The 12923-nt window shown below is 39.0% G+C and overlaps 1 protein-coding gene across 2 annotated transcripts in view; it reads left to right on the top strand.

Annotated features, from left to right (window-relative positions):
* The window catches only part of wars2 (tryptophanyl tRNA synthetase 2, mitochondrial), a 34491-nt gene extending 24694 nt beyond the window's left edge, over positions 1-9797 (top strand). For both annotated transcript variants that reach the window (XM_047369674.1, XM_047369673.1), the window contains exons 3-6: positions 656-736; positions 2723-2805; positions 4555-4673; positions 7640-9797. In XM_047369674.1, coding sequence (XP_047225630.1) covers positions 656-736; positions 2723-2805; positions 4555-4673; positions 7640-8088 — 732 coding nt within the window. In that variant the 3' untranslated portion in view covers positions 8089-9797. The remainder of the gene's footprint in view (positions 1-655; positions 737-2722; positions 2806-4554; positions 4674-7639) is intronic.
* The last annotated feature ends 3126 nt before the right edge of the window (positions 9798-12923 follow it).

Genomic DNA, 12923 nt, shown 5'->3' with positions numbered 1-12923 from the left:
CATTTCTACGCCAGAAGATAGTGGTTATTATAATGCTGCGTTGTTAATCAAGGAATTAGTCATTCAAGTTCAAACTCGGTCAGACAGTGAACCCAGGTGTGACGGACTGCACCTGTTTATGTGAGGAGTGGACACTCAGAGAGGTGCAGTACTATCCCTGCCCACCTGGAGGCGCTAGGGTAACCAGCACAGTACTCTGTCCCACAGCAGTCTCCTTCTCTGCCTGCTTGTTTCATGTCTGATCTTTATCTTGTAAATACCTGACTTAAGTTGTGTGATTTTTGTTCTGATTTAAAAAAAGCAAAACACATGGCCAGTGGTCATAGTGTGTGTTTGTCATTATTTATTACACTGCAAGTAAAAAATAATGTGTGGAACTTATTAACTAATGAAACAACTTCTCCTTGGATGAGTGTAATTTCTTCAGTACTAAGGAATAATCTGGGTTTTCATCACTGTGTGCTGTCAAATACATAGACATGTAAATCCATGCTGTTTAAAGATCCTTAACTCATAAATAATGGTAATATCATAAATGTGCAGGGGTTGAGTGTGACAGGAAATGTTCTGTATTTTAGCTGAATGAATTCTGAAGGTTTGGTTGGTTGGGTGAATGTGTTTAAATGTTTGTGTTGTTCCTACATCCTCCCTGCAGGTGCCTGAGCACGCAGAGCTCTGCTGGATCCTCGGCTGCCTGACCAGCATGCCCCGACTGCGCCACCTACCGCAGTGGAAGGTTAGGACTCCTCTGCTGCAGACTACACAGACACACACACACACACATACAGCGAGAGACTGAGTAGCTCAGTAGGAAAAGTGGGAAGAAATATGTATGAACATATTATGACTTATTATATTATTATTATTATATATTTTTATTATTATATAAACATTACATGTTAAAAACTGTTGAGTTCAAAACAAACCAGTTCTGATTACTTTGCTAACCCAGTCCTGAGTTGGGTTATGGGTTTGACACAGCAGACTTGGTTGGGTTATCAACACAAAAACTCTGCTAATGCCTAACGTTGCATGGAAGAAGTGTGGTCTGAAAAGAATAATTCATAAACTGGGTTATCTAAGTAATATTTGGGTTAAATTGAAATATTTTCAGTTTTAGTTTTATTCAGAAAAATAAGCAGATTAATAAAAGACAACAACCTCTTAATGTTTATTAGCACTTTTGTCGACAAAACATTGAATTTAGATAGCAACATTCATACTCAATGTATAACACTTTAAAATGTTTCTGCTCCTACGTCTTTCTTTGGTGTAAACTCCAAAATAAGTTGAATTTGAAAATGAAGTAAAGTGAATCAGAAAGAAAGGTTAAGAATAACTTTTTAATCTGTCTTTATTTATTTTACAGCAGATTATTTAAGTGTGAATGTTGGACATAGCTAACACTAGCTTGCAGTAAGTATTTATCTCAGATTGAAAGGATAATGTTTTCTCTACTGTGAACTAAAGTCACGAAAACAAGCTGCTGACATTAACATGCATTATTTTACCATCCTGCCATTTTTTCATCCTGAGGAAGAGTTTCAGTGAAGTCTGATCAAGTTGTTGTTTAGATCTGAATGTAAATAATAATGTGCTGCTCCATGAAGAACCACTTGTGTCCCAACAGCACAAAGCCAGCATTTAAATGAAAAAAAAAAAAATAACCCAGTGGTTTTTAGTTTTTATAACGAGGCTTAAATTTTAACTAAAAGTAGAAACTCAGATTTATTGTTAATCAAAGACAAATATTCTGTGTTTACTCAGCATTTAAATGGCGACGGCAATATTTAGCTGTTCAACAGCAACATTTTAAAAATGCACACATCCCCATCTGTTAACGGTTTGATTTCCTTTCCGGCTGAATGAGCTGCAGGGTTCCCGTTCACAATTAAATATGAACATAGATCACCAGAGCCGCAGTTACGAGTCTCTTATAACTCACTAGTAGTTATTAGTTATATGTGGATGTTTCAAAAAATACAAACACACACCAGTTCCTGTGGATGAATCTTAGACTCCCAACACATAGAAAATACTACAATAGAACATAACCTTGAAGTTAAAAACTCTATGGGTGGGTTTGTTTGTTTCTAGCTATTGTGTCATCAACTTTGTTGAGCCAGTGACAAGTAAAAATTGACATCACAACATGCAATAACTAACAGTTTCTTTTTTTGTTATTATAATGTAGGATAACCCCTTCTAAGCAAACAGTTATTTATATCTAGATATTGGTTTATAGCTGTAGATGCATATTTTATGTCGATCTCTGGTGTTCTGCACAGCTTTATGAGTCGGATCTTCCTGCACTCTCTCCAGGTCCAGATCCATGTGGACGTTAACGTTGCCACGTCTCAGCTTGACTCCCTTTTTGTAATTTCCTGTCTTCCTGTGTGACTGTTGTCTGTTTTATCCTTACGCTGCCAGAGTTTTGAAATCATATAATTGCAGTTATTTTCCAGACCTCATATATTTTAAAAGCAGGAGAGCCACTGCGATGACCCCCCCACCCCCACCCCTTGTTTGGCCTGCAGATGAGCTCATGTCAGACATGGTGGAAAAACGGCTCCTGAAGGCACGCTTGACGCCTCCGTCTCAGAGTTGATGAGTCGTAAAAGTGAAAATGGCTCTATGTGGATTGAAAAGGAAAAAAAATCCACTTGTTCTCCGTTTCACTCTTTTTCCTCACTTTTTTCCTCTCTCTCAAAATGCGATAAAGATGAAGACCAAACTGAAGAACGAGGGCAGCGTTGGGCTGTACACATATCCCGTCCTGCAGGCTGCCGACATCCTGCTCTACAAGTGAGACTTCCCTTCTTGTAAAATTCTCTGTGGGTGTTTATCATGTTAGCTTCAATATTTCAGTGCACATGTTTCAGATTAGGCATCATTACTTTTATTATCTACAGCTTATGTGAGTTTATCCACTGAATGTGTTAAATTATTGTCCATAATCCAATAAACCTAAACATGGTCTCTGTTTAAAGGTGTTTTTAAACCTCAACCTATCAAGTGATTTCTTTGTTTCGAATCGGTACAGGCTGAGAGAAATAGCTCGCACATCACTGCTGAAAGCAGAGCTTGTAAAGTTTCTTTATGTTAGAATGCAAAGACATCTGCAGCTATCCTGTGCTCGAAAGCGTTTATTCTTTTACTGTCTGAAAGCCAAAACGATTGTCTGTGTTTAATCTCTTGCAGAGAATAAAGCAATGACTAAAATAGTTTTTACATTAATAGTAAGAATCTCAACCTGCATTCGGTAAATAATCTGCTTCTCATCAGTTCTAAATATCAAAGCAGCATTGAGCTTGACTCTGATTAAGACTACAGCCGTACTGAAAGCAGTTTGATTTCTGAGTTCAAGATTAAATTGCTAATTTTTAACATTTAAAGTTCTGTTTGTTCAACTAACAACTGTTAAAGAGGATCATCATCTATTGGAAAGAGTTGCTATTTTTTATTTAACAAAAAATGAAATGAAATGTTGGAAATAATCCTGTCCAGGGTGTACCCTGCCTCTCGCCCATAGACTGCTGGAGATAGGCACCAGCTCCCCTGCGACCCACTATGGAATAAGCGGTAGAAAATGACTGACTGACTGTTGGAAATAATTTATACCCTTCTCAATAATTAATAAAGAGGCCTTTATTTGCCTTAAAGCAAATATCAATAATCACTAAGCAGCTTTTTGTATGTTTCTAATGGTATTTTTGTACATTAACCTTTTGAAAGTAAGGTACAAAGACATCCGTGCCATCACCCTGATCTTTGGCTCCATCCACACATTGTCAGATTTAAGTCGCGACTCATATCTGGACCACTCTAAAATAATATTTAATATTAGTACATGTCGGTCACATTAAGAAGACTGCTTTCAATCTGAATCAGCACAGGATGTGAATAATTTTTTTTTATAGATCTCCATCACTGAGTTAGACACAGCCCTTCATTTCATTTTAGCCTTTAAAATCAATGGGCATTTGCAGGGGCAACATCCAGAACTTGCTGGAGGGCTTATATATTTGTCTGGCCTGGGAACGCCTTGTGATCCCCCAGAATGAGCTGTAAGGTCTCATCGGAGAGAGCGGTGTCTGGGGTTCCCTCATTGTCCTGCTACCCCAGTAGCCTGATCTCAGATAAGGATTTATCTATACATAAATGTGATACCACCTTGCTGATAAACTAAAAGACTGTATGTTAATTAACTCAGTTGGTGATGATCCCAGTAGGTGGAAGCAACAGCTTCTCTGAAGGAGCTGCTCTTATTTTTTTTTATTGTGCAAAAATCTCTGCACACAAAACAACTCATTGATCTCCTATGTGTGCGAGTGGATTACACGCTGAATGCCTCAGTAAAGGACACATGATTTTCTAAACAAACAGCTGTCAACAATTTAAGATTTTGTTTCATCTCATTTTGTACTTTATAATATTTTAAGGAACAAACTGAGGTAGTGTTGCTAAAGAGACTGAAGCAAACTGCAGCTGTGGCTCCGACTGTGTTCAGCTTGTCCTCACATCTCCCTGTCCATTTGAAACGGTGTCTTTCAGGTCCACACATGTCCCTGTCGGAGAGGACCAGGTCCAGCATCTAGAGCTGGCTCAGGATCTCGCTCGGATCTTCAACAACAGCTACGGAGAGCTGTTTCCTGAGCCGCGCGCGCTGCTGAGTAAGAACAACAAACACACTCCACAGACTGCAGCTTGTATCGCTCCCTCGATGCTTTTACATAGACAAGTCGGTTAGCGCTTAATGTTTAATCATTTTATGCCTCTCCACCTAATTACATTTTGGAGAGAGAAAAGTCAGGGTTTTTTTTATAGGATTTGGTCCTTTTCCAGATGAAAGTCTGTTTCAGTAGATTTCTGTAAATGTAACAGTATGAGACTCAATCTTTAATTTTTCAAATTCAGTTTCAAATATTACCGTTATTACTGTGATTTATTACTGTTGTAGTAATAATCACACCTTTAGACGGTGGCATTATTACTACAACAGTTGACAACAAAGATTCAAACTAGCTACTTCTACAGGTTCCTAGTTTCTGGGCCTCCCAGGCTCTGGACCACCCTACCAAACCAACTGAGATTGTTCCAGGGCTATAAATAATTCAAAAACTTCTTAAAACATTTCTCTTTAATCAGGCTTTCTGCTCTGGTTCGGGTATATGCAGGTTTCTAGTTTTAAACATTTCTCTTTATTTTGTGTTCTAGATCTTTAATCTGCCTGTACAGCACTTTGATGCAGCTGAAGTTGTGCTCTATACTGTAAATGAAAACTGAGGCACCAATGATTACAACTTCCTGCACCATATTGGGGCCTTGTTATGAATTTGTTCCCAGTCTATCTCTGTGGATTTTAAACAGAGATCTGCTTTTAGAGGAATATGTTGTATATAGACGTTTGTTACCACATATTTTCCAGTGGAACAATGAAATCCGTATTTTCTTACATCACTTGTTTGCGTAATTCAATTTTAACATGAATGCCATTTTTAGATGCACAGTTGATGGAAGAGCAGCTTAATACATTTAAATTAACTGTGGAGGCTGGTTTGTTTTTGCAGATTTAGGTTGCTGTAATCTTTAACAAATGAGTTGAGACAAATTGTTTTGGCAGACAAGACTAACATAAATATTTATTAACAGAGCTGATATGTTGAACCTTATTCATCATCTGCCGAACTAGAAAACTGTTTAAGCAGAAAACATAAATGTTGAGCTGCTTGCAATGATGTGTAAATGAAAACTGGAAGTCACACACACTCCCCAGATATCTGATACTGATTATTACGATGTAATTATTCTTGTTTTATTTTGAAATGATTGCTATCTGCTTTCCAAGTTGTGCTCTGATCATTTATGAACACATGGCCACCACCCTCCTCCCTCTGATTATTACCATCATAAAAGCAAAAGATGGACCCAGTGAAGCATATGGTGAAGCTTTGATTAAAGATATTTTTTTCTTCCTGTTGCATCAGAATAAATCAGGGGTAACAGATTAACCTGTCCAGTAAAAAAATATTCATGCCTCTATTACGTTTTAACATCTTTCTATACTACGACAACAAACTTCAACAAGATTATTGGGATTTTATGTAATAAACCACAGTGGGATAAATGGTTTATTTAAATAAATCTAACTTTATGGTATGCATTTGTATTCAGGCATCAATACGCCATACAGCCATTACAGCTAAGTTTGAATGCTGTCTCTCCTGATCAGAGCGCCTTCCCATGGTTGCTGTGACTCCTACATGACTTGTAGCAAACTTAAAACAGGATTTGTTTGTGGCTGTCTTCTTGCCACTTTTCCAGAAAGAGAAAATTTGTGGAGTACATGACTCATTGTTATCTGCTGATAAATTCCCCCACCTGAGCTGTGGATCTCTGCTGCTCATCCAGAGTTACCATGGACATGTTGACTGTTTTTCTGATTAATGCTCTTCAGTTCAGGTAGGCAGCCATGTCTTGGTAGGTTTGCAGCTCTGCCATACTCTATCCTTTACCAAATGATGGATTGATCAGAGCTCTGGGATCTATTTAAAGCGTTAGAAATTGTTTTAGAACCCAATCCTGCTTTAAACTTCTCCTTATCTTCCTCCCTGGCCTATCTGCTGTGCTTCTTGGTCTTTCTGATGCTTTTTACTGGGAATAAATTGCCAACAGGTGGAGTATATTTATTTATTAGGTGACTTCTGAAGCCAGTTGATTGCACTGGACTTTATTTAGACATAACAGAGTAAAGGGACTGAAGATGTATGTTTATTTTATGCCTGCTTTACAACCATGCAGTACTTTGTGTTGGTCGTTCATATAGTGTCAACAAAATACTATTTAGTTTGTGGTTGTATTGTGTTGAAACATGTAAAAATGTAAGGGGTGTGAATACTTTTGCAGGGCCTTGTATTGAATCAGCAGTATTTGACTCGATATTTGACTCTGATTGGTGGATCTTGTCCTTGTTTCTCATCATTAAACAAGCCAGAGCTGCCACTTAACCACCTTCACTTGAAAGCAAACCAAAGCCTCAAAGGCGTTTTAATCCACTTGAGATGAAGACATCTCCAGAGTGATAAACAGGACGCATGTGGACAACTCATATGGAGCTGGCAAGATGGCGGAAGGAGGCCATTGATAGATGACAAAGGAAAGGAAACCCCGGCTCCATCGTCTGCTCATCACTTCACACTGTGATGCGTCTGCATTACATCTGGGCACTTTCACATCAACACAGCCACAACAGGCGGCCATGCTGGGACTGTAACTCCCATTCCTCTCTGCATGGGGCTGTTATTGAATCGTCTCTCTGGGAGAGACTTGGTTTCATCTTCATCGTCATTGTTTAAAACTTAAAAAATATGTTTTAAATTCAGAGTTTGAACAGGATTGACTGAGGACTAATGAAATTCAGATTTCTGACCTGCTTCAGGTTCTGTAAGTGATTTTATTTATATTAGGTTCTTAACAAGGACTTCGGAAAAAAAACATTCTGATGTTTTATTCCTTCTGAAACCTGCTGTGCACTCTTGTCTTTTACCTTTCCATATGAAGCTGTCATGTATTTCACATTTTCACACCATCTCCGTTTGCTCCCACACTGATTTTTTTTCTGCATGTTTTTCCTCCACAGGTTCGACACGAAAGGTTAAGTCCCTCCGTAACCCTTCCACCAAAATGTCAAAGTCCGACCCCCAAACGGTGGCCACCATCACCATGACTGATTCTCCAGACGACATCGCACTTAAGATCCGCCGCGCCGTCACAGACTTCACCTCCGAGGTCACCTTTGACCCAGAGACGCGCCCGGGCGTGTCCAACCTGGTGATGATCCATGCCGCCATGGCAAAGATCAGCGTGGAGGAGGCGTTGTTGCAAGCAAGGGGCATGGACACGGGGGCCTACAAGGGACTTGTGAGTGAAGCTGTGATCCAGAGGTTGACGCCCATCAGAGAGGAGATCCAAAGGCTGAGGGCGGACCGGGTTCACCTGGAGGGGCTGCTGGCGCAGGGGAAACACAGAGCTCGGGAGCTGGCTGCACCCGTCCTTGCAGAGGCCCAACAGAGAGTGGGCTTCTGCTGAAAGGCGTCGAGGGCGGAAAATAACTTAATTTCTGCTGCTGGTGTTAATGATCGGTGCTTCACTAATGAGAAGACATGTTCCAGGGACTGTTTTTCTGCTGTGATGTTGTTTTTGGCTGACTCATTCAGAGTGGAACTGGTTGCTGGTCCAGCTGTGGTTCTGAATGAGGACACTGCACTGCCTGTTGGGTCCTTTAGTCATATCACACATATGACTCCTTTATTTAGCACTTAGTCCTCTTCTGAATACAGTATAGGCTGTCTTTGATGTTCTCAACTGTGTTTTTCATCTTTCTACTCAGTTTGTGTTCAGGCAGAAGTCATGTGCTGCCAAAACATTAAAAACGTCTGAAAACTCAACAATACCACTCACCTCACTCGAGTTCGGGTCCGGCTGTTTCATTGTGAATTGTTCAGCAGACACCAAGCAACATTGGTTTTATTTTTGGAAATGGACAGAAGGATTATTTGATTCTTCCAGGAGAGGCTGGACCCATCATCTTCATACATTTCAAAACTGAAGATTAGACGTATGACAGGATCTACTGGTGTGTGTTACTTTCCTTAACCTAGGTTGTTTAATTAAATGTTCATTTTAAAGCGGAATAAAATAAGTCCTTCAGTCTGGATAGGAATGCCTTCTGAGCAACACTTATAATTCTGTGCCACGCTTCTGTCTTTCATCCTCACCCAAACATTTTCACAACCTAAAACTTAACGGGTGAAAGTCCAAGACCGTTTCAGACTGAAATGAGCATATATCTGCAGCTAACGCTACGGGAACACAACAGCACATATTCGTCTCTGGTAACGATTTCCAAGGTTGGAGCAGAGAGAGAGAGATCTCACCAGCTCACCCCACAGGTTCTGTACAGGGTTTAGGTCTAAGGACTGGGTCCATTTAATGAGGCTACGTTTTGTACCTGATAACACATTTCTGTTGTTTTGGGTCATTATCCTGCTGAAAGATCCAGTGATGATGCCCTTCTAGTTTTATGACAGAAATCACCACCTGTTTTTATTTATTTCACAGTTCTTGATGTCCTGAACAAGGTGCATTGGGGTCTTTAGTAGAGAGACAGGCCCACAGCATCACAGATCCTCCACTGTACAGTGGTTGGAGTTGCTTTTCCACAATTTGTTTTAATGACAGACACACTCTCTTCTGACCAAATCACAAGAGTTCAAGTGAACTTAGTGAACTTCCTATATTTATGTTTGTGTTGCCTCATCCCAAAACAACCAGCTGGCATGGTAGGGTCTAATGGTCATTAGTCAGATATTGTGACTCAAGATGTTCATTTTTTCAGCAGTTCTCCAACAGTGAGCTTTTTTTCTTTGTCTAACATTGTACTCTATGCCAATTACTGCTCTCCCTGCTATACTCGACATGGCTTGTTTATCTTGGTCTTTCCCATTTTGAAGAGTGCTCAGAGAAATTGGCCTTTATGTCCCAGCATATTTATACTCCAGAGATAGAAGACCTGATGGATTATCAATTAAAAGTTTCTGGACTATCTGAAAAACCTAAAAAAAAAAAAAAACTAAAGTATACTTCCAAAATGGCTTCATTCCGATTTTTAAGGGAAAATGTCCCAAATGATTAATTTGTAAAAAAAAAAAACAACAAAATTGATTGAATGCAATTGCATGCAAGGTTGTATTTTTCAGTTTGACATTATTCTGCAATAAAAGATGCATTTATTTAAAGGCTTTTTCATATCTTCACCAGGGCTGCTAATACATGTTGGGGGTTTGCTGTGCTGCATATTTTGTGTCCAGCTCTGTAATATGTCAGTTCAGGCCTAAAACTCATACATTTTACATGGCAGAGGGCAGAAAACGAAGTAAACCAAAATGTATCCTTTGAATGTGTGTAAAAGCAGCTTTGCTACTGGGGGTTCATGTCATCTTTACTGTTATAGAAACGCAACCATCAGCAGTCTAATAGAAAATACTGGGATCCAATGTTTAGACACGTAAAGTAAGAACCGAAATGGAGCGTTTAATGTTAATGTTTAAAAGGCCTTTATTGTTGAACAGGATGAAAATACACATTGAATTAATCAAGCATGCATCATTTATTTAAAATAAACATGCTGAGTCCAAATGTGAGCACAGTGCTGCTGACTGGCTGTTGATGCACAAACCCATGTCTAAAATGGCCTGTATGTACAATTAATATGACAGATTATTATACTTTTAAAAAAGTGCAACAAAGGGCTCAGCCAACATTATGTGTGATTAAAAATATACAGTCGTTTTTTTATTTTTCTTTTTACTGCTTCCAGTTTTTTTCTGTTACTTTTTAGTTTCTAGTTCTGTTTTCTCATTTCTGTTCTTCATTAAAACCTTGCGACATCTTTCCATTCTTTCGCAGATTTATTTAGATTCCAATCCCCCTGGTTCCTCCATCTGTTTATCATCCCTTCATTTTCCCCAGCCCCGGTAAGGGTCCATCCTCCTCCTCCTGTTGCTGCTGCTGCGTTTTCTTCTGAATAGGCTCATCTACAGGTCCCACAATCTCTGGAATCTCCGCTCAAACATGGTCATGAGTCGGACCGCGCTTCAGTCTTTTTCTATCCACATACTGCGAAAAAAACAGGACCTTTCCTGAGGTGCAGATGCATATTTGCATCCGCATCTGATTGACCAGAATAAAATAAAAAACACCAGTAAATACATTCGGATACTCAGGGCGTAGATCACCGTAACCAGCTTGGACAGCTGCAGTGTGACGGTGTGTGTTTAGGGCGGAAGGCGAAGCACTAATTGAACCGTTTTACGCACAGAGTTTAAACCTTTCAAATATTTGCAATAAAAGTTGCTTTTTAAATACATACGGAAACAGCTACAGTGGTACGAAAAGAAAAAGGCATTTTACTACTGTTGGTTTTGGGTAAAACCCCTGCTGTGAGCAGAAAGGAAACTCGAATCCAGCTTGAAAATAATTTGGTACTAACGTCAAAGGTCTTTGCGCCTTTACGCAATGCGCCAGAGTGAGGTCTTTAAGATACAAACGTTTTTCTCGGTTTTGCTCGGTTACACATAAACCCATGCTGGGGGCAAGCTCTCAAAGTAAGTGAAGTCCAGAGTCGAATTTATTTCGTTCTTTTTTGGTCTGGCTTCATCATCAATTTGCAGCAATCGCATGAAAACAACCGGCACATGGAAACGGGTCAAACGGAACCAAACTTGTGATTTTTTTTTTGATCACCTAATTTCATCTAAATTTTGCATCTAAACGTTTCAGTAATTCAGTACAACTTAAACCTGTTGGAGAACCGTGTCTGGATTTGACGTTCAAAGTTAAATCTTCTGAACCTTTATAGTGCGTTTTTAAATATTATTGTCCTTATAATGCATTCTCCTCTCCACAAACAGAACTGTAAATAATTCGAGTCTTTCCTTATTCTTTTACCTTTTCCTTCTTAGCATTTAGACCTTTCTGTTATCTTTTACAGAGGACCAAGACCGAGTTTGATCTTAAAAGTGGTAAAACTGTAAATGAAAAAAAATGAAGGCCCATTTAAATTTATATATTTTTTTACATATTAAACTCCACCTTTTATGAGTTTTTTTTACGCAGTACTTAAGTTTATGTGTTTTCAATGTTTAACTTAGTAGTAATTGTTCTGTTATAAAGCCTGTCAGAGTGGAGACCATGCAAATCTGAAAGTTGACTTTACTCATATTTTAAAGGAGCATAACATTTATTACAGTGTTAGAACCCTGATGATCAGATGACGCCTGAAACAGGTCCCAACCTTTGGGCTTAGGCTTCCTTCTGAATTTGACAGTTGTTTCAGCACACAGGCAGTGCGCAGCCGCGGGGTGGTTGGTGCTTAAAGTCTGAGCAGAAAATGAGTGAAAAAAAAATCAGCCATTGGGAAACTAAAACCTTCACCGTAAAACATGTTAACCGGAACGTCTGCGCCCTTGGAAGGAAATGAAGCAAAACGTTTACAAAAGGTTTATTTTTGTCACACTGTAGTCTCTTTTTATTGCACATTTCTTCAATTTAGCGATTTTATTTTTTAAGCGCTGTTTTATTTCTGTCTGCTGTTTATCTACTCGTCTGGTCTGACATTAGACATTTCCACAGGTTTATTTTGGTTTTTGCTGTTGCTTTTTTCGCATGAATGGTTTTAAAAACGTTTCACAACTCCATAACTTGGAGCAAAGTTAATTCACGTTTAGTGTAGCTACAGTGGGTGATTAAATGAAAGATGACGCATCTCTCAGGTCATGTGTTAAATGTTTGCGCCAAATTTGATCGGGAAATCTGATACATCTGCAGTGGCCCGGTGAAATGGTCCTGGCGACCCCTACGCTTATTTTTTATGCAGCTGTTGCGAGTTCAAAATATTCTCTAACAGGGATGACTACAGCGCATAAATCTATTTGTTTTCTACCCGAGGAAGAGAGAAAAATTGTGCGCCGTTTGTCCAACGGTATTAAATAATTCAGTTACTCCAGTATTGTTTACTGCCGAACAGTTTTTCAAAATCACCTCGCGTTATTGAAGTAATTTCCCTTTAGAATTAGGCTGACGATTTGTTAGGCTAACTTATATCCTAAACCTCGTTATGCACTTTTTAATTGCGGGGGGTTTTGCGAAGAATTCCCTTCGTCCTATCATGGGATTGGATTTTATTGGGAATATTCACATAGATTTTAAATGTATGGAAATAGAAATATATATAAATTTAGGTATAAAAAATGACAAAATTTTACTTTCTCAATAAACCAACAACGAATAAAAATAACAGCATGTTATTTTTCTATCTGACTTCAAAATGAATGAAAGTAGGATAGCAGAGTGATAAATGTCTG

The sequence above is a fragment of the Girardinichthys multiradiatus genome, chromosome 7, assembly GCF_021462225.1.
Source record: "Girardinichthys multiradiatus isolate DD_20200921_A chromosome 7, DD_fGirMul_XY1, whole genome shotgun sequence".
NCBI classification, from domain to species: Eukaryota; Metazoa; Chordata; class Actinopteri; order Cyprinodontiformes; family Goodeidae; genus Girardinichthys; species Girardinichthys multiradiatus.
This window is presented reverse-complemented; position numbering and strand designations above follow the sequence as displayed.